Source organism: Marmota flaviventris, chromosome 14, assembly GCF_047511675.1.
Source record: "Marmota flaviventris isolate mMarFla1 chromosome 14, mMarFla1.hap1, whole genome shotgun sequence".
Lineage (NCBI taxonomy): Eukaryota > Metazoa > Chordata > Mammalia > Rodentia > Sciuridae > Marmota > Marmota flaviventris.
In genome coordinates, this window is record NC_092511.1 from 56,860,138 (window position 1) to 56,883,074 (window position 22,937).

At 38.5% G+C, this 22,937-nt stretch overlaps 1 protein-coding gene across 1 annotated transcript in view; it reads left to right on the plus strand.

The window, feature by feature from the left end:
• Antxr1 (ANTXR cell adhesion molecule 1) overlaps positions 1 to 22,937 on the plus strand; it is a 228,451-nt gene that overhangs the window by 25,554 nt on the left and 179,960 nt on the right. Inside the window, exons 2-3 of the mRNA XM_027934509.2 lie at positions 1,946 to 2,017; positions 6,751 to 6,822. Coding sequence (XP_027790310.1) covers positions 1,946 to 2,017; positions 6,751 to 6,822 — 144 coding nt within the window. The remainder of the gene's footprint in view (positions 1 to 1,945; positions 2,018 to 6,750; positions 6,823 to 22,937) is intronic.

Below are 22,937 nucleotides of genomic sequence, written 5' to 3' on the forward strand. Positions count from 1 at the left end.
TTCTAGGGCATACCCAGCCTCTTCTAGGGCATGTCCCTGGCAACCTAATACCTCCCACTAGACCCCAACTCTTAAAGTTTCTACCCCCACTCCCACTAGCACCAAGTTGAGGGCCAGTCTTCAACACTTGGACCTTTGGGGGAATCCCAGATCTGAACTCCAGCAGGCTGCCTATGCTGTTGCATTCACTCTCTGGAATGTTCTATGCCAGGTATATAGGGGTCGTTATATTTGATAGGGAAATCCCTCTCCCCTTGTTCTTCTTTTTTCAGCATCATCTTGAATAGTTTTCGACTTTTGATCTTCATTTCATTTTACAATCAGTTTTTAAGTTTCACAAAAATTTTTTTCAGTATTTTCCCTAGAATTGAAATTATAGGTAAACTTGGGGAAAGTGAGGCATCCTTAGCATATGGAGTCTTTAATTATATGACCATAACATACTGTGTCACTTTTTCATGTAGAAAAAAAAAATTTCTCATTTCTGGATATGAGACAGAGAAAAATCATACTCTTCATAGAGATCCAGAGTCAATCAAAATAAGAATTCTTAGGAATACTGTATCCTGGGAAGAAGGACGTAAAATCTACTTTGCCCATATTCCTCTTAAATGTCTATAAAATAGTTTGAGACAAGGAAAACATAGCAACAAGTAACTCTGTAGAAACTAATATTGCAAATAGATGAGTACAAAAAAAGTAATCAAAACCTAATGGGAAAGGTTTGAAATACAGTAACAGAAGCAAAGTCTGAACTCAGCAATTATTAGATAGCAGGCAGAGATTTAGGGCTCAGCTGACACAGACCAGTAGGTGAAAGGAAGAAGCATCTCAGCAACAGGAAGGAGTGGGTTTGAAGAGAAAAAGCTAATATGAACTCACTGTAGCAGAATGAATACAAGCCCTGCAGAAAACACATGGGAGCAGGACACGGTGGTGCACACCTGTAACCCCAGTGGCTGCGGAGGCTGAAACAGGAGGATCATGACTTCAAAGCCAGCCTCAACAAAAGCAAGGCACTAAGCAACTCCGTGAGACTTTGTCTCTAAATAAAATGCAAAATAGGGCTGGGGATGTGGCTCAGTGGTCTCAGTGGTCAAGTGCATGAGTTCAATCCCCAGTACCGCCTCATGTCCCCACCCCCACAAAAAAGAAAGAAAACACATAGGAGCTAAATTGAAGTGGTAGGTCATGATAACAGTGAAACAGTAGTCAGATTTAGGAACTAAAGAAGATCCTTCCCATATCTAAAATCCTGTGATTCCAAATGTTCTGGAAAAACAAATTCCCTCTTTTCAGCAAGAGAATTCCTTTTTAATATGATAAAAAGCAGAATAGGAGTGTTTTTTTTTGTTGTTGTTGTTTACAATATGAGGAATCACATTAGATTTCCTTAAACGTTTGACTGTCTGTACCTTCCTGAAAAGAACTCTACCAGTTAATTAATGATTTTTTTGATCCCTTGCTAATATTTTATTTAAGGATTTCACATCTATATTTACAAATGAAGTTGGACTCTTGGGAGTTTGTGTATCTTTGTTTTCTCTATGTTGATTTCACTTAAAAGAACTGGAATAACTTCTCTTCTGCCATCAGAGAAATAATTTAAATAGCACAAAAATGACCATTTTGCAAAGATTTGGAACTGACCTATGAATCAGTGTTTCTGTGTGATTGTGTATTTTTCAGTGCATGTATGAAAAACACATCAGTATGTGGAGTAGCAGTGGGGATGGTGGAGATGGAGTTGGGAGAGTTCTTGAACAAAAATGTTAAGAACTCTAACAGGAGTCTAAACCTCCTTTCGGATAATTTCCAAAGTTACCAAGATAGTGAGCCCTGCTAATGGATAAGTCAAATGTAAAATGATAGAATATGAAGAGAAATAGCATGAGATGAAGACAAATGAATTCCTGAGTCAACAATACCTGTTCTGTCTTCCTAGGTCAGGAAGCGTGCTTCATCACTGGAATGAGATCTACTACTTTGTGGAACAGCTGGCTCATAAATTCATCAGGTGAGAAATGCAGTGCTTTGACTTCTCTAATAGTTCTCTGCCATGAGTAAAACCAGTCTATCATGTTGTTGTGCAAACTCCTAACCACTTTGGGGATGCTTTTGACAAAGGTGAACTACCAAGTCTTGGATCAGGGACAATTTGTTTTGATCCATGCCATGTATTAGAGTAACTTTGGCTTAGTGTTGTCAGGAAGAGCCAGATTTAAATATAAACCCAAAAATTTTAATGTTTTTTTCCTCTGTTGTTGAATAATGTATGCTTGTTAAAGGATCATTAACATTCTTTCTATACAGTGCATCATGCAGGAAGAGTGGGCACATTCTAGCAGACTTGTATGTAGGGTGTATCAGGTGTAAACTACTTATCTCAGTTTGTCCACAGCTTCCTGTTTTTCAAACCAAGAGTCTCCCTGGAACACACCTTAGTCCTGGGTAAATTGTCATGGTTGCTCGCACCAGCCATGTACCCTCTCAGGTACAATTTTCTGAGCATCCTCTACACCACTCTCCCAGATAGGTTTAAACCTGGTCAAGTTAAATATTGGGGGAGTCCTCGAGGTGCTGCTTTCTATTAAGTATGGTGCCCATGAGTCACATTTCACTCTCCCTGGTGTAGCCTCCAAGGGATAACACAAGTTGCAGTTCTGTGGTTGTATTCTATTCTTTATCTCGGAATACAGGTTATCCTTTGAGCCTAGGTAGTGACAGACATGCTTCTCCCAAATTCAATTATGGATCAACACATACCTAACTGCCTAATTAGAAGGAATGGATTAGGAAGTGGCCTGTCCTCAATGCCCCAAATTGGAAGCTGCAGCAGGAGTCATTTAGACTCTGATGATTTGGGGAAAACAAATGCTAAAGGGAGGGATGGGAGTAAAAATACAGGGAAAAGAGAGAAGCAACATATGAGTGGTATTGAAAAATATGTAATAGGATCATTGAGACTTAGAATTGGGAAGAACAACTTCCCAATCTGTCTTAGGAGGCCTTCAGCAACCCCTATTTTGAATAGCTCTGGAGAGAAACTATTGCCTGTTGAAGCAAACAATCCAGTAGCTGGACAATTTCAGTTTTCAGAAAAGTCTTTTTGTCATTGAGCCAAAATGTCCTTTCCTGCACTCTCACTCATTGGTCCTTTGGAGTGTCTTAAAACACATCTGTCTCCAGACATTTGAAAGTATGTGCTCTGCCTCCATTTTTTTCCCTCAATTTCTGCTCCCTCTGAAGCAGAGAAGTCCAGTGGGACAGGCTTTGAGGTTAGGCAGATGTGGGTTTGAATCCAAGCTCCATTATGCAACCATAGCAGTCTACTTACCTTAGCTGACCCCTGATTTCCATGTGGAGATTATCAAAAGAAACTGTGTGCAAACTTACTAACCCAGCACCTGGCTTACAGTGGGCACACATCTCTCCTGCAGCTGTCCCTGTCTCTTCACTATCTTAAAGTCCAAAGAAGGGGAAGGAAGGAGGGACTAATCCATTCCCCTTTATAAATGAATAACTAAGGACCAGAGAAGTTGGTGTGACTTAATCCAGACCATGAGCCACTTTCCTCTGGCTGTCTGTCACCTGTGTCCTCCTTGGTTATGGCCACCTCAAAGTCTGACACTAAGGTATTACCATCATGGAAACCCCATGAGGCAGGGATAGTATTTTGTTGTCTGCTGGAGCCCAAGTGCCTGTGACTGTGGCAGACCCAGTAGCATATACATGCTCAATCAGTATTTTCAAATAAGTGAATAAAGGATTATTTTTATTTATTCATTTTAAAGAATAGTCTAAGACATTGATACTGCATGGGGAAGATGCATTCATTAACAATGACTGACATCAATGGAATCCTTAATATTTCAAGTCCTTTTATTTATCTTGATCCGCACCCCTCCCATCTTCTTAATAATGATTCTAGTTCTGCACCACTTTCTTCAAAATGGAAATTCCCAAACTATACCTCATACCCCTCATTATCAGAAAAGAGTCTACCTCATTAAGGACCCAGAGAAGAGTAAACGGAATGATGACCTCAAGTTCCAATCTTACTCCTTAGAAGATGCTTGCACGTCTTTCCCACCAGTGTCTGAGAACCAAGCAACCTCTTGTAGACAATCTCTCCATTTTGGTCCCACTTAATACCATTATCTCTAGTCTCCTGTGGGTCCTTGTTTCACTTTTGTATCTTCCTCTACTTTTCCCTGGCTCCTTCCTCTCCTTCCTCGCGGTCTACAGACATAAACTAACCTTTCTTGCTTCTTGTTCCCCGCAAAATCAATGACAACAAATCTCCTGATTAGCCCTTCAGTGTTGGCGTTGGTCCGTTATTTGGCTCATCTCCATTCTCACTGTAGATACTGTCTCTGAACAACTTTGCCACATCATAACAGTGTCCCAATAACTCACAAAGTTAAATTGTCTCCAGCCTAGACTCATACACCAGTTGTGTCCAAGACATCAAATCCAACCTTTTCAGAGCCAAACTCAGTAGCAGCGAAGGCAGTATAATAGAGTAGTTAAGAGCCCAAATTCTAGAATCAGAGCTTCCAAGCCCCAGCTCCACCGTTCACCCACTGTGGAACCTGAGGAAAATAGTTTTTAATCTTTCAGAGCCTCAGTTTCCCTTTATGGAAATGATGAATAACAATAGTGCCAATCCCATAAAGTTGTTCCAAGCTTAATGAGATCATACAGCCAAATCATGATAGTGTGTGGCACATAGTAAGAACTTGTTGAGATTGGCCCTATTATATTACTACCATCATCATGATTATAATTATCATTTATAACATGGTGTCCTGCTGCCCAACCAATGGTGAGGTGGTAGCAGGTAGCACAGGATCAGGGCAGAGAACTGAAGTTAGTTTCTAGAGACCAGTATTCAATTCACCAGGTACTACTTAGGCTCCTACCAAGAACTAAACACCATGCTAAGGGTTTCTAGAGATGTGTCAGATATGTAGAAATAATGTAGACTCTATCCTGGAAACAGTAGGAACCATTAGAGTTTTAAAGCAGATAGGTGACAAGATCTGGAAAATAATTGGGAGATAAGTGTGAAGAATTAATTGGAGCAATGAATGATGCTAAGCAAGGACATGAGCTATGAAGTAACTGCAGTGGTCAGGTGATTGAGGTCAAGGTCCTAAGCTAAGAAAAGGAAAAACCACAGGCTTGAGAAACGTTTTGGAAAGTGGAAACTATTAGCACCAGATCAGGTGTGGGAGGCTATTATCTAGTGAAGACATAGTTTGATGCTCTTCTGGATGCACTATTTGGTCACCCAGAGGGAGCCCACAGGATGGAATTGCTTTGCCAAACCCTCTACAGTCTGGAATTCTTGCAGAGTGGGAAGTATGTTTGTCTTCAGCTGAGAGTTGTTCTGTCTCCCAGAGTATGAATTTTACATTGACAATGCTCCTGAACATTGCCATATAAAAACAATGTCAATTTGTTCATTAAGAATGACACCTATGGGAGACTAAGGCAGGAGGATCACAGGTTCAAGGCCAGCCTCAGCAACTTAGTGAAGCCTTAAGCAACTTAGTGAAAACCTGACTCTAAATAAAATACAAAATATGGCTGGAGATGTGGCTCAGTGGTCAAGTGCCCCTGAGTTCAATCCCTGGTAACTCCCCCAAAATCAAAATAAAATGGACTAGACTATGTGTCTACCAACAGATGAATGGATAAAGAAAATATAGCATTATACTCAGTGAAGTTTTATTCAGCCACAAGGAAAAATGAGATTATGTCATTTTCAAGAAAATGGATGGAACTAGAGACCACTATGTTAAGTGAAATAAGCCACACTCAGAAGGTTAAAGGTCATATATTTTCTCTCATATGTGGAAGCTAAAGAGGAAAAAGGAAAAGAAAGATGGTGGCAGATCTCATGAAAATCAAAAGGAGATCAGTGAAGGAAAGGGTCCGAGGGGTGGGAGGTGGGAAGTGCTGGGAAGTGATATTGACCTAATTATGTTGTTATATTTTGTGTTGTGTGCATGTATTAATATGTAACAACAAATCCTGTCACTATGTATAGCTATAATGCAACCAACTAAAAATGTGGGAAAAATTAAAAATAAAAAGTATGGGAGATGTAGCTCAGTGTTGAAGTGACCCTAGGTTCAATCCCCCCTACCAAAAAAAAAAGAACAAGAGAATGAGACATACCAAGTGGAAGAGAGAACCTGCAGCCAGTCAATTCATTCTCTCCTTATGAGATAACCTCCTTGGGAGGCTAACGAGAAATTAAAAGTTGGTGATGATGTCACTTTTAGATCAAAGGAAGGTCACGGTATGAGGTTAACAGATGGTGGCATCAAACGGCTACAATCTGAGACAGTCTCTTCATTACAGGATCCACCAGGCTACTGTGGGGACACAGTCAGACTTTGTCTGCCAGAATTTCTGAACCTGTCGACACCTTGCAGACCAGTCTCTCAGGGCCATGCTTCAGACAGCCCAGGGTAGTGATGGACTTTGTCTTTCTTTCTTGTAATCCATTCACTGAGCAATAGTGTCCAATCAGAAGTGGCTTCCAGAAATACACAGCAGGTCACCACCCCTTTGGTTTGTTCACAGCTTCAAGATGAGTGCTCGTTAAATGCTTATAGGTCCTCAGCTCTGGCAGCCATGATTCAAAGAGAAGAATGGGTCAGAAACCTTGATGGAAAGGAAGGGTGTGCTATGGTCTTTTCTGTCTGCCTTAATGGAATTTCTTTCCCTTTCCAGCCCCCAGCTAAGAATGTCTTTCATTGTCTTCTCTACTCGAGGAACAACCTTAATGAAACTAACAGAGGACAGGTAAGAATCCTTCTCAGCTCTGTCTTTAGAAACCCCATGTTCCTAAGTAGCACTAGGATTTGTACTCTGGTGCCTTAGCCTGTTGATCATTTTAATCTAACGGCTCTCTCTCTCATTTTAACTGAAGCCTTGAACTTTGTGTCTGGATCCTTCTGCTATTTTACTCTCTTGTGGTTTTTGACAGAATTTTTTAATGTTGAAATTTTATCAGTGACTAAATCATATTAAGATAAATATTACGTTTGGTAATTCAGTTTGCTAACTTGGAGCAAAATGTTAGCAAACCGAATTCTTGGGCTATACTTCCTTTAATTTGTTTTTTGGATTAGGGTTTCAGAGATATGATGAGTGTACCATAAGAGAAGCAAGAGCTTGAAATATTATCATAGGTAATTTCCAAGGAAGAGAATGGAAAGGGAGGGTTTATGATACTAAAAAAATAAAAGAAAATTTGAATCGGGTAAGGAAAAAAATGTTCACATAAAAGGAGTAGTTAGACCCAGCTTAAAAAAAGATACTCTTGGATTTAACCACATTTTACTTAAAGATGAAGACTAACAATAGCAAGGACAAGTCATTTTTTTGATAGTTAGGATGGTATACTGGAGAGGAGAGAGAATAACTGTATTACACTAATGACACTACACAAGTTTTAAAAAGTGATAAAATCCATATGAGGAGGCACTGTTGGGGACACTTGTGGGATTATTGGCAGATTTTTATGTGTACAAATAGGAAAAAGGAAAGGAAGAAGGGCGAGTGTTTCAGTTCATGTTTTGTTGCTATTAACAAAATACCTGGGGCTGGGGTTGTGGCTCAGTGGTAGAGCACTTGCCTAGCATGTGTGAGGCACTGAGTTTGATTCTCAAACAAATGACTAAAATAAAGGTCCATCAACAGTAAATAAATACATACATACATACATACATACATACCTGAGTCTGGGTACTTATAGAGAAAAGTTGTTTCTTTCATTCACATTTCTGGAGATTCAGGAACGTGGCACCAGTATCTGCTCAGCCCTGGGGAGGGCCTTCTGTCTACATGTAACATGATTGATGGCATCACAGTGGGAGTATATTCAAGAAGGAGAGATCACAAGATGAGATGGAAGCCAGAAACAGTTGAGGGCCAAGCTGACTCTTCTTTAAGGACTTACTCATGCAGGAGCCAACCTAGGTCGTCCTGCAAGAGCCTCTTTAATCTCTTCCGAGGGGGGGTGCCCCCATTGACCTAATTACCTTCCACTAGACAGCTCCTCCCCACATTGCCTTGCTGAGGACCAAGCTGCAGGCATGTGAACCTTTGGAGGACACACTCAAACCTATCTAAACCATGGCAGAAAGTAGAGGGAGGGCAGGAAAACTTCCTGCTACCACATTCTTACAGAAATGAGGACAGAGTTTACAGGGTGGAATCAGATTTTTGGCTCAGATCAGCAGATCTAAGCTAGTTCCCACTTTTCTCCATGCCTTTGTTTCCCATCTAGACGTTTTCAAATTCTGTTCCTTCTTATATGCATGGATGCTATTGCAATAAGCAGAAACCCTGTTTTTTAAAAGGCTCCACATTCTTTTTTACCCCGCAGCCTTCTGTTAAACAGAGAATCAAAAACCCAAGTAGCCTGCGTGGCTTTCCTTTAGGATTGGCCAAGAATTTTGAAAATCTGAATGTCTCTAGCCATCTGCAAGACTCCCAAGTCTTACTCGGTGTTTCTATGATGCCTTTAGTCATAAAGGTATGCAGGGATGTCTTTGATTCAGAGATGGGGAACTAACCACAGGAAAGACCTGGTTGATTCTGCCAGTAGCCTCTGCTTGTCTCAAGGTGGAGCATTTGTGTTTGAGTACACTCACTTGGTACAGAGAACTACGAATGGCTCTTTAAATCAGCTGTCACTGCTTTAGTTGCCCACTCCTCTTCTACTTGGATAATTGGTAATTCTAAAGCTAATACTTGCCAATGGGTGCTGACCTTCTTTGCAAGGGGATATCCATATTTATCAGGTCAAAACCCATATTAGATCTCACTTGTGTGAGTTCTTCACTCGGCTCCAACCCGGGGCATCGCAATGTAGCTTCAGGCTGTTGTTCCATGTATATGCCTTTGGCAGAGAGAGAGAGCAAGCTCCCAGATCATTTGTATGCTCCTGCTTGCAGCCTCTGGGAAGCTGGGAATCATCACAGGGGGGTTAGGGATTTATAAACACTATCAGAATGTCTGGGCTTTCTGATCCATTTTGGCTTGTTGTGTTTGTTGAAATTTGTCATCCTCTGAAACTACTTGAAATTTTTTTTTACCTTAATGTCACAACTGCATGTTTCCTGTGCCAAAGAGATGCAGAGTTTAGAATCTGTACTTTGCTGGAAACAGTATTTAATACAGGCCAAAAGCACACCCAACAACAGCCAGGGATTCCTTGTTAAAGACTGAGCTTCACATGGCCACTGCTTGGATTGACCGTGGCTCAGCTGGCAGAACCCAGGGAGGTTTACTGGCGCTCATCTAACCTTATCAACCTAGAGGTGTGGGCAAGAGAGCTCTCTAAAATGCCTTCTTAGGAGACTGTCCAAAAGAATGAGGCTTTCCAGGCTATTACTGTCTGTGATTTACATGACTCACAGTGTCTTAGTTGGGCACTGAAATCTGTACATTTTTCTGTATATTTCATTTGATCTTCACCATGTCTCCATAAGACAGTAAAAGATCCATTTAATCTGTGTAATCTTTGAAGAAACTTAGAGATTTTTTTAAAAACTTGTTTAAATACAATACATGAATTAGCCAAGACTCATTTCAACAAGAGCAAAAGATCTGGGTTAAATTAAAAGAAATAATAGCCAAGATGTATTTGCACACAATTCTTGGGATCAAATATGCATAGTGGAGGCAGGATTGTGGCTCAGTGGCAGAGCACTTGCCTAGCATGTGTGAGGCACTGGGTTTGATCCCCAGCTTTCCACGTTAAAAAAAAAAATAACAACAAATAAAATAATTTTAAAAATACATGCATAGTGGAAAACTATGGGAAAGTTGAATAGATTGAAAAAATGAATGTAGTGTGTTAAGATGTAGTAAACAAACTATAATTAAAATAATGATACCATTTGTGATATCTGCCTAATAAAGCACTGTATGTATCATTTCTTATAATTTCTGATAATGACTATTGGTCATTCAAATCATAGTTTTATATAAAATATAGTTTTTCTCTGCTTTTAAGATTTCTTCTTTATCTTTAGTTCTCAGCAATTTGATTTTGATGTGTCATAGCATGATTTTGAGTTTATCCAGTTTTGGCTTGCTGAGCTTCTTGGATCTATAAACTTGTATTTTTCCTCCAATTTGGGAAGTTTGCAGCCATTACTTTTCAAGTATTTCTTCTATATCAATCATTTTTCCCCTCTTCCTGGATCCTCAATGACTCAAAAAAATGTTAGACCTTTAGATTTGGTCCCACATGCTCCTGAAATTCTGTTCATTTCTTCTATTTTTTTTTTCTGTTCATCAAATTGGGTAATTTCTGATGACCAATCCTCAAGTTCACTCTTTCCTCTGTCATATTCCTCCAGCTATTGAGCCCACCAACTTAATTTTTTTTTGTTACAGATATTTTGTTTTTTCAGTTCTAAAATTTACATTTGGTTCTTTTTGAAGATTTTATTTCTCGGCTAGAAAATTTCAATCTTTCTGTTTATTTCAAGTGTGTGTACTGTGATCTCATGGAATACAGTTTTAAAGTCTGTGTTATAATTCCATCAAATTATCTTTTCTCTTTTAAAAATTCTTTTCTCTTGAGAGTTGATCATATTTTCTAGGTGTTTTGTATGTTGAGTAATTTTAGAGTATAACCCGAAATTTTTGAATTTCATGTTGTTTAGATTTAGGATCCTGTTCAAATCCTCGGAAAATGTTGATTTTTTTTTTTTTCTGACGTATTCAATCATATTGGTTAGGTTCAGACCACAAATTCTATCTCTTCGGTGGCTGCTGGTTTCAATGTTTTCAGCTCAATTTTCAAAGACTCTACTGAACTCTTGGATCTGTCCAGAGTCTAAAACTGCGCATGTGCATTGGGGGGAAGAGCCTGGGACTAACACAGATTCGAATTGGGGGATCCCTGTCAACTCACCCTCTCTAGGATCCCTCCGCACACTAAATGGCCCAGGGGAACTGATTTTCCAAATCCTCTAGCAAGAAAGACCTGGTTTCTGTTGGAGTCTTGGCCACCTACACTGAACATATAGTTCTCCACTGAGGCTTCCTTGGGAAAGACAGGAATAAAAAAAGAGAGAAAGATGGAGATTTTCCCCCACATAAGGGGCCCTTTTCCCAAGGGTTCCCAGAAATATGGGGATTTTCTTGGCCTAGAAAGGCAACATCTCAGCCACTGCCATGTGACTAAGACCCACCTTCCGGTTAAGACTATAAGAGAAAAGAGAGGAAAACACTATGGAACTCACCTTCATTTCTTCAGGTTTTAATGACTTCCCCAATCCACCAGCCTTGTGAACATTTTGAAGTCTTTCCACGGTTGGTTTTTATTTTAACCAATGGTTTTTTGGTAGTCAGTCAGAGAAATAGGCAAGTAGCAAGCACACTATATTCATTGCACCTTGAGGTTCAATGAATTTAGATAACTTGCTGAGGCTAAAGAACTAGTAAATGGCAGAACTAGTGTCCTGATTTCTGGATTCTAAATTGGTCCAGTTCGTGCACTTTGATTCATCTCATGCTGCTCTTCCAAGAATTTTTAGCTTCCTCAGTTTAAACAATTGACAAATGGTAACAAAATGTGTAGGTCATTTCATTAGCATAAGAGTAGATAATGCTAATTTATGCACTAGTAGAATAAAAGAGTATAGTGTTAGCTTCTTCATATGATTCCCCGAAAACTCCAAGAATAGTCTTATTTTTGACATTAACTGAAATACTTTAAATGTTTAATCATTTGGAAATGAGAACATGTCCAGGAAGTCCAATAATCTATTTAAAAGAAATCAGGAATAAGAGGTAATACTGAGGAATGATAGTGATCAAATTACATTGTTATAGCATGAGCATGTAAAATGTGTAACCACAAGTCTCACCATTGTGTATAATTATAATGCATCAATAAAAACTATGGGCAAAAAAAATGAATCCATGTGTACTTTGTCGTATTAACATGGTTGTAATTTTTTCTTTTATCTACTAGAACAGTGAAATTCATTAAAAATATTTTAAAATATTGGATTATTCTTATATTTCTGGCTATACTTGGTTATGATGTAGTTTTTTCATGCATATCTGAATTCTGTTTTGTATATATTATTCAGAAACTTTATAAGTTTTTACCATAATTGAGATTGTGTTGCATTTGTTCTTTTTAGGAATATCTTTTTAGGTATTCTTAATTTGTTTTCATTTAAATCATTACTTCTTTAAGAATTTATTTATGATATAAGGTTCAAGGCCAACATCCAACTTTTATCCCCAAGTGATTTGCCAGTTTTTCCAACACCATTGTGGAATAGTTTTTAACCAATCATTTTACTAAAAAATTAAACTCTTTGCTAGATTTAGGTCCATTGGTAGGTTTTCTATTCTATTTCTATTCTGTTCTTTTTCTATTTCTCTACTCAGATCACATTGTTTTGATTAGTTTTAACATCTGGAGGGCCAGTTTCTTCTCAATTCTAATATTGGGCAAAAATCTCCTTGGTCTTTAGTGGATTTTTCCAACCATGTGCATTTTAAATACTTTTTTATGTTCCAAAATGTCCTTGGGATTTTTATTTGAATTGTATGAAAAGTACAGATTAATCTCAGCCACAATGACTCTGCACTTTTATTATATCTGCTTATTCTCTTACTTCAGGACATAACACTTTTTCTTTTGTGCCCCTCAGTCCGGTTTTGTCCTGAAGGTCAATTTCATACAATGGTTGTTAACTTTATTCCCAGGCATTTTAAAGTTTGCTTCCACTGTGAATGGAATATTTTTCTGCTTTATTGTCTGGATTGTTCACTAGAGCAGTGAACTCACATTGTGTGGTCCATGGGCTTCTATTAAATTCTATACAGTGATTTACTGAAATAATCATGTCACTGGGTTTCTATGGAGAGAGGATGTGGTTTGTATCAGAAGCAGCCTGTGACGCCACCATCCCAGAAAAAGCTTAAGAAATACTGAGGGAAATGATTGGTTTTATAGATATGTTTCTTGTCCCACTGTTGTAATAAAACATTTCATGAATTCTGATACTTATCCTAATTACCTAATAATTTGTTTCTAAAATTTATTCTTTGTTTCTGTTTTGTGTACTTTTAGAAATTCTATGATTTATTATTTTATTCTTCTGCTATTAATAATTCCTTCCTTGTGCTTCTTATAGCCTTTCTTTTCTTATATTTTTGAGATGGGATTTTATTCATTATATTTTCTTCTTTATTAATAATCAAAACTATATATGATTACAAATTGTACATTAGATCTGAACGTGGTTGTTGAATCTCACCTGTCCTGAAATGTCCTGTTCTCATTGTTGTTAATTTCTAAATAGTTTGCATTCAGAATATTCTCCTTGATTTAGAATAATTTAGGAAGGTGTTTCACCATTTCCATGTAATTTTTGTTTATTCTTTTCTCAATTTCTAGAGTCATTGAATTTCTTCAGAGAATATGGGTTAGGTCATTTTAGGTTTTTTTATTTATTAGTTTTTATTGATAAATTATTAAATGACCAAATTTTATCTGTTGTCCAAAGATGTTAGAAATAATAAATATTTATGCCCTGATGAGTAGAAAGTTTCATATAAGAAATATATTAAATTTTCAGAGATTTTATATTTTTATTTATGTGGTCTGTAAAGGTAGACATTTTGAAGTTTTCTACCATGACTATTTTATTTGAATTTCCAACATAACGCTTTATTATTTATACCATATTATTTAGCTCATTTGCATTTTTATTAGGGAATGACTTTTTTTTTTTTTGGTACTGGGGATTGAACTCAGGGCCACTCGACCACTGAGCCACATCCCTAGCCCTATTTTGTATTTTATTTAGAGACAGGGCATCACTGAGTTGCTTAGCACCTCCCTTTTTGCTGAGGCTGGCTTTGATCCTCCTGCCTCAGCCTCCTGAGCCACTGCTGAGATTACAGGCATGTGCCACCATGCCTGGATAGAATATACTTTTAAAGAATATAAAATAATCTTGTCACCTTTTATTAAATTTAAATTTTGTTTATATTTTTGATATAAATTGATGTTTTCATTTTCAACGCTTCTTTGCTATTTTGTCTAATTTTCCAGTGACTTGAAAAGTATAATTTCATTTTCATTCTAATAATGATTTTTTCCCTTTATAATAGCAAAATTAAATAATATCTTTAGATTGTCTGCTGATTTTTTTAAGAAATATTTGCATTATATTTTGCAAGCATATCAAAAATTATTATTTAAACTTTTTTTTAAGATTTATTGATTTCATTCAATATATGTGAACCATACATACACACTTTCTTCCTTTCCAGGACTTGAAGTTTTTTTATTGTCTTTAAATTTTTCACTTTGCTGAATCTTTTTTTAGGTAAGACTTTCCTGAAAGTACATGAATATTGAGGTTTCTGTATTCCTATTTGTCTGAAAATTTCTGTTTATTCATCTATAGGTAAATATTTTAATTAAATAAAAAATTCTCATATCTTGATGATCATTTTTTCTGTTTCCTAAAGGTAAAAACCCATTATCAGCTCTGCATGTAGCAGAGAAATGAGAGGTGCCAATTTAATATCATTCTTTATCTGTAGCTTTATTTCTTCTCTTGACGCTTGTAGAACTTTTTTCTTTGTCTTGGATATCTTAAAAAAATGTCTACAGAATATATCTAAGAACAGGACCTTCTTTTAATTTTGTATAGTACGTAAGCCATTCTATCCAGATGCCTAAATTTCTTCAGCTTACAACATTTTTCTTCTGTTATTTATTATTTTATCATTTCTGTTCTTCTGTCTTTTCATTGATTTTTTTTTGTTTTTATTGATAAATTAATCAAGATCTCTTTTATATTCTAATTTTTAATCTATCATTTTTCCTCTAAGTTCAGGGTGTAGAATTCTTACTGGTTCTCTAATTTATTAATTTGAATTTTTTCTTTTCTTTTCTTCTTTTGTTCTTATAGTACTTGACTTTTCACCACTTTGCATTTTTCAACTGATAAATATCCTTCATCTCTACAAGTACTTTCTTTCTCCTTAGCTTTTCCTTATGTGTGTGACCTTGCTCATGTTTTAAAAATGGAATGTCTTCATCATAAATATGAATTAGAATTCGTTTGTATCCCTCTGTTTGTCACATGAGTTTATTTCAAAGAAGTATTTTCTGAAATTCCTAAATTGGGTCCTTCTGCCCAGCTTCTGAGACTTTTCCCAAAGAAAGGAACCAATGGGGCTTTTCAGTACCAGGACTTAGGGTGGCTTATGTTAGATACTATGCAAGTTCATGATTGAAAATGTTATGATCTCAGGCGAAAGAAAATAGGTAAATTTAGAGGTAGTGTAATTTTTTCTTAGAGACCCAGCAGTTTTTCCAAAGTAAAGAAATGGAACCCAGACGAAGATGGTCAGATACAGGCGTTGGATCCCTCTGGAGAACTCCCCCCTCCCTTCTCATGACCTGGAATTCCAGGGTAGGGTGTCTTTCCCTCACTCTGATCTCAGCAGCTCTGTTTGTGCAGTGACTGTGACACCCCTGCCTATCTGCCAGCAGTAAAAAAAAACATTTTCTTGATTGCCCTAGATTTTTTTTTATCTACACAATTTGGAAAGAGAAGTGAGAGTTAAAATGGGTAGACCAAGATCACTATCTTTGACTGGAAATGTCTTTCTTCCAAACTTTGCAAGATTAAAAAGCAAAGCATAACAAAACAACCATGTGCCAAAGAATTACTTTATTTTACCCAGCCCACTGACCTCACTTTACCGCTGAGAAAAATGATTCCCGAAGAGATTGAGCTATTTGCCCAAATTCATTCATATTCTCAGAGACAGCCTAGGATTTTGCTTTATTCACAAAATTTAAAACATTAAACCCAGTGATTTTCCATCATTTACCATAGCTATCTGGTACACATTGCTTTTATATATAGGTATATGCATGTGCACATACATATGCATAGGTGTGTAGCCATATATAATCTTTTATTAAGGGCTTACTATGTACCAATAACCTGGAATATTTTACTCATCTATAATAATGGAAAATAATTGTACTCACCTAACAGGATTATTATGAGAATATCTCCATTTATTTTATATATTAGAGTTGGGGATAGTGAGACAGATAGTGGCCTCAAGGCCACTCTGTACAAGTGTAGGGGCCTGGGTTTGATCCAGGAAGCGTTCCTCCCCCTGCCCGGGCCATGTGGATTGCTTACTCACTATGTGATATGATTTCCCACAATTTTACTATTATGTACAATTTTAAACTTGTTTAAAAAAACAAATCCAAGAACACACAATTCACTACCCAGACGCTTTTTGACTTCTTCAGGGAAACAGTTCCCTGAAAGCCCAGGCCTGCCACACATTTCATCTTCATGGTCTTGAAAGCTGGCGCTTGGAAATGTTCCTCGCGTTGAGGTAAAAAGAGGTGGCATCAGCACTTCACAGATGGGTGAAGAGGTGCAGGATCCTGCTTATTGCTTAAGGAGGCAGAGCGCAAGCCAAGAATGCTTGGCTCCAGCTGCTGAGTGGAAACCGAGAGACCACACTTCTCTCTCCCTCTCAGTCATCCTTTGGTTTGGTTGAGAGTGTGGTTTTGACATTAGTGTCACAGGGGAAAATGACATATTCTGGACGCATCACTTGATTCCTGGAGCAGAATGATTACAGGTTGCCATTACCAAGAGACAGAGTTCCCAAAGCCTTTTCTAAATTTAAAAACAACGAGAGAGAAGAGTCATCAGATATTTAGTGCTTGAAAGAACTTGGATTCATTCCATGTTGAGGTAGTATGCATTCAGTGGTGAGAGGGCTTCATGGCAAAATTCAGAGAAATGGCAAAGTAGTGGGGGATTTATTTATTCTCTTGTCCTGGTTATTGAAAGTCCATGAACAAATTTCTTACCTCTCTGTGCTCTACATTTTTTTTAATCTATAAAAATGAATATAATGATAGATTGTCCCTTCCCAACAAAGTTTTTGGAAGAATTATCAATGCAGACATGCAGTAAGTGCTCAATAAGCAGTTGTTACTAGTATAGTGGTTGTTAGGGATTTTGATAAGTACCTAGACAAACTCCATCTCGAGTTATCACAGCATATTCACAGTTTTTCAAAAACGAGACCCTGCCCTCCCTGGTTCATGCCCTTCTCTGAAGTTTTTAACATTTATCCTGTCTGCCCCTGTAAAAAGATAGTGGTAGAAAGTTCTGCTTGAGCATGAGGCCAGATAAAAATTACTGTCTAATAGTCAAGAAAATACAGACATTGTCTTCAGAAGACATTTTGTCTGAGAGCTCTCCAGGTTGAATCATGACAACAATAACAAGAACCCACCTGGGGTAGCTGAATGGATCTGGAACACACTGACTTGTGAGGGTGTGATCTGGTGTTTCTCAAACTTTTCCTCTGGAGTCCTTTGGTTGGTAGAAGAAAGAACAAATCCCCCCTTGGGGCCCCAGGGTATCATGTGATATAGTCTTGAAAGGAAGGAATTTCTTCAGAGTTCTTTATCTCAAAAATTCATGTGTATTTATATTCAGTTGCATAATATGCCAGTATTTTACATTATATAAAACTTACATTGAGTTTTTTTCTCAATTTTGAAGTTTGATTTATGCTCCAGAAAAAAAAAAAATGTGTTCTTCATGTCTTTGGATAAAGCACACTGTTACAAACTCTAGGGGAAAAAAAATGTGTCCTTCATGTCTTTGGGTAAAGTGCACGGTTACATACCAAGTTTGCATGCTGCAGATGAACTAGCCAGAATACGGACTTTGCACCAGGATCCGGTCAGGGTTCCAATCTGGGCTCCACCACTCTGTGCATGTCACTGCATTTCTCTGGATCTGTTTTCTCATAGTTTAGTGAAAATAATAATGCCCACCATACGGTGGTGGTGTGAGGCTTTTGCAAATAAATGTATGGAAAGTGCCCAGCCGACACCCTGACACAAAAGAGGTGCTCAGGAAATATTTCTTATTGATCCACCTGCTATCCCTCATGTGGCAAATACAGACAAATAAAGAAAAAGGAAGGAAGGAAGGAAGGAAGGAAGGAAGGAAGGAAGGAAGGAAGGAAGGAAGGGAGGGAGGGAGGGAGGGAGGAGGAGAAAGAAAGAAAGAAAGAAAGAAAGAAAGCTGACAGAGTAGCATCCAGATACAGACAAATAAAGAAAAAGGAAGGAAGGAAGGAAGGGAGGGAGGGAGGGAGGGAGGGAGGGAGGAAGGAAGGAAGGAAGGAAGGAAGGCTGACAGAGTAGCATCCAGAAACATTTCTGTTGTCTGGTTGAAAAGAGAAAGACAGATTTCAAAGTTGTCAACAGAACCAAAGCATGCTGGCATTCTCATATCCAAAGGTGGCAGCCCAAACCAGGAAACTTTTTGTTTTCATCAAAAACATCAGACAGTGACACTCCCACATCACCTGACTCTTCACACCTAGCAGCCAATGGAGTGGCCTCTGAGGCTTGGTCTTAGTGCTGCCTTAGAGATACCCTGAATGACTCCTCACAAACTCCATATTCCACCCTGTCCTCACCTCAGCAAGTGTCTTAAAATTATTAAATATTTGAGGTGTAACAAAAGTATGGAAAAAAAGTTAATGAAGCCCCTTTACCCACCACCACGCTTGTGTAAAGTATTACAGTTAATACCCCCTACGTACATGTTCCCTCCTCTCTTTTCAGCAAAGATAATCACTATCTTGAATTTGGGGTCTTTCATTTTAATAGATGTATATTTTTATATATCCATAAATATTTTTTCATATTAAAGAATATGCTCATAATGTATGTATTTTTCTTGAACTTATTTTTCACACTTAACCTCATGTTTTTGAGACCTTTTCCATGTAGATCTATGTGCTTGGTTTATTTGAACTATCGTATACTTTTCTAATGAATTAGATTCTATTGTGAGGATGTACCTCCCTATACCTTCTATGTTCTCCTATTTGTGGACAATTAGTCTGTTCCCTACTTTCTGCTATTATAAACAATGCTGCAGAGGACCTTCTTGTACTTGTGTCCAGTTGAGGGGTGGGGTAGGCAGTAGCAAGAATTTCTTTATGTTATATACCTAGGGAATTGCTAGGTCTAAGGGTATATGAATACATAACTTCACTAGGTATTACTTCATTGAGCTCCAAAGGGGGTGCACCAGTTTTCACTCCCAGAGTGATTTGTAAGAATTCTTGTTGCCCCACATCCTCTCAATATCTTGATATTATCTCCCAACTCTTCTTTACAAACAGATAATGCCCCCACATGTGACTTATGGATGGGGTTATCTGATATGGCTCTAGTATGTTCCTTTCCACTCCCACACCTTTGCAGTTTAGTATTGCTGTAAAGGTGATAGAAAAACATTCTCTTTGGTAGAGAACTACAGTCTGTGCTGACCTACACTAAACAGATGTGGTCTGGCCACAACAGAAGACTCTTGCCTGTCATCCACCTTAGGGCTATCTTTCCCAGCTTCCATCCCAGAAGCTGATGCTGGGTCCACCAATCTCTGCTGTGCAGGACTTGGCAGACTGCCACTCTCCTGTGCCCCTCCAACCCTCTCTGTGGTCATTGGCACTGAACTCCAGTCCATCATGCTGATCCTTCTAGATGCCCACCAGCACCAGGAGAGACCCAGTCTCTCTTGAACTCACAGGAGCATAGAACTGAAGGTTCTCATAAGAGAAAACTACACATTTGTGCAATCCTGAAAACAGAGCTCACTCTCTGTAACTCTCATTGCTTGCAAACTGTGGCTGAGCTGAGGGAAAGAGTCAGGGATAGGGAAGATCTTACATGGTGTGTTTCAAAAGTCAAATGGGACCACAAGAAACCACGTGGTGAAGCCATTGCACATAACAGAGCTGAATAAAGAGGAGTTTGAACAAATGTATCACCCTGTGAGTAAATTATCCTTCCTGACCTTTTAGTTAGCTTAGGCTGCAACCTTTGGAAATTCCTTGATGGGCTCTTTTTGGTGAACTTAAGTTCTTCATCATGGGCTACTCCTATCTACTCAGTGTGGCCTTTCCAGTTTCCAGCAGATGCCCAGATTCTGTTTCTGCTCACTCTCTTTGGTCCCCACCTAATATTAGGTGTAGTACTCTGAGACTTGATAGATCCTAGAGTTCTATACTTCTGTTGAACATTTGAGAAAACTGAAGTTCAGGGAGGTTAGCTGAGGTTTCCTCAGAAGTGAAGAAACTGGAATTCAGTTACGAATCTTCCAACAGAAGTCAGTGCCACTTTGAATAGACTTTGGTACTAAAGCCAGGGGGAAAATGATTACCTTGCACAATAGCGTAGGTGTGAGAATGGGGGTGGGTAGGTTGCTGAGTTCTAGAACATTCCAACCTTTAAAATTCTAGAAGAAAAGGAAAAGCCTACATAGAAATCTGAGAAAGAACTGGTGAGGTAAGAAAGAGCATGGTGCCATGGAAATCAAGAGAAGAAAACAGTTTTAGGTGATGGAGGAGTCACATGGGCCATGCGGAAAGAAGTAGCATAAGATGAAGCCAGAGAAGTGACCACTGGGTTGGTAGTGTGAGAACCTTGACAGGAGAAGTCTTAGTGCTGTGGACACAAAAGTCAGCAGGAGAGTCGAAGACTTTGAATTTGAAAATGAGGAATAAAGATATTTTCATCTCTTTCTCTAAAAGAAAGCACACCCCAAACCAGGGATTCTGGAATGAACAACTTAAGGCAAAAACACAAAGCTCATCACTGAAGGAACCAAGAAATATTTAAATCATAAAAACACTATGTTTGAGGGCAGAAGGAGATAGGGGAGTGATAAATGATGGGGCAGCATGGAGAAACATCAAATGTCACAAAAGAGGAATAAACTGAGAAGCCTCTCATATGCCTGGAAAGCTCAAAGGACTAGAGTGAAAATGGGGTAGTCAAACTGCAGGGCCACCAACCCTCTCACCTCCTGCTTGCAGTCTAAGGATTACCCCTTCTCCACCTCCACCAGGGAGGAGAAGCATATTCCCTGGCAAAACTGCACAAGAAATATCTGTTTCGTGGTTAGGGACACCAGGCTCAGACATGATCATGGAAACATCTGCATAACAAATGTCACTACTTCCAGCCTCCCCTCTTGCCCAATTCCAGACTTGACACCTAAGGAAAGAGTGTGAAAACTACTTCCTTATAAAAATAAAAGTCATATAGAAAAAAAATGTCCCTACACTGATCCTTGAAGATCCTCAGCGAAAAAAGATTGTTTGCAAAATTCAGTCATCCACCCATTGACATGCCCCACCATACCCGTGGAGCTTCCCACATGTCTTTTGGTCTTGCTCCTTCAGTGTGAACAACCAGAGATCACTAAATGAGAGGCCTCATCCGGAGAGGCAGGAAAGTTAGGAACTGAATTTTAAGAAACTATGTCATGAAGAAGGATGGCAGGGGAATATGTGGGGTCAAAGAGGATTTTTTTTTAAAGATGAGACATACTGAATTATATTAATATGCTGGTGATCAGCCCCTCGTGTTTTGCTTCCTCCCTTGAAACAAATGTGCAAATATTTAGTAGCCTGTATGGTTCGTCTGCTTCTGGTTAGGATATGGAGGGATGTGAAAAACCTTCATTTCCATGGTCAACCAGAATGGCCCAGACAAAATAAAATTCATATGTTTCCATGGGGCTGGCAGAGACACAGGAAGCACCGATGAACTGAATTAGAGGGAAACAAGCCTGTTATAGCTCATCAGAGATCCACAGAAGCCACCATACTTGAGGTTGGATGGCTGGTGTGGGTATGGGCTGTTGGGAGAGTAGGTCTACCATGAACAGAGATAAAGAAAAATCAGCCTGAAGGATGGGCCAGACTCTGAAACGAGAAAAGAAATCTCAGCCTCACAGACTCACCACCCACCCCCACCTCTGGCATTTTTCAAAGAAAATAACAGCGAAAGAATTGATGAAAGTAGAAAGAAATCTCTTAGTCGCATGGGTTCTTGAAGTACTTAGATTTTCTAGATTCTTACCAGAGTTGAATGAAAGGGTCAGGAAAAAAACATCTGAAGCTGCACCTCACCCAACCCCAACTTAAATACTGAAAAGAGCACACAAGCAGGGAGGGCAGAAGGCCAAGGGTTGGACTAATAACAGGGAGCTGTGGCCCAGCCCAAGCTCTGCCTAACTCAAGGAGGAATTTAAGTGACCAGTCCATCACCCCAGCTCACAAAGAATAAAGGGCTTACACTCTGTAGTGAGGAAACAAAAAAATTTCATATTGTAAATAAACCCCCATTGTTTTTTTTATGCACAGTGTATAAAACACAAATTAAATGATTATGAGGGTGGGAAGGAGCAAGGAAATGTGACCCATAGTAAAGAAAAACACAGTAATAGAAGCAAACCACAGATCATGGCTCAGTTATTGGCATTAGCATACAGGGACTTTAAAGCAACCATTACAACAAATACTAAAGAATTCACAGAAAAAGATGACTAGAACTCGGAAAGACAGATAAGAAAAACTCAAAGAACTAAGTGAAAACTGGAACTCAAAAATATAATATCTGGAGTAAAAAAATTCATTAGATGGGCTTAAAAGCAGATTGGATACGGCAGGGAAGAGACTGTGAATTTAGAAACAAGTAAATAGAAATTATCCAAACTGAAAGAGGAAAGGGGAAGATTTGGGCATTAGAGGACAAGAATATATCAGGTCCTGTGATTTTTGGGCTGATATCAAGTTGTCCGATACTTGTATAATCAGAACACCAATCATGGTATTCCCCACCTAGATCCAAGAATCTCAACGACTTCTAAGCAGAACAGATACAAAGAAAACATCACCTAAGTGCTTCAGAGTCAAATTTCTGAAAAAAATTAAAAGCAACCAGAGGAGAAGTGGGAAAGACCTTTTGCAAACAGGAACAATATTGA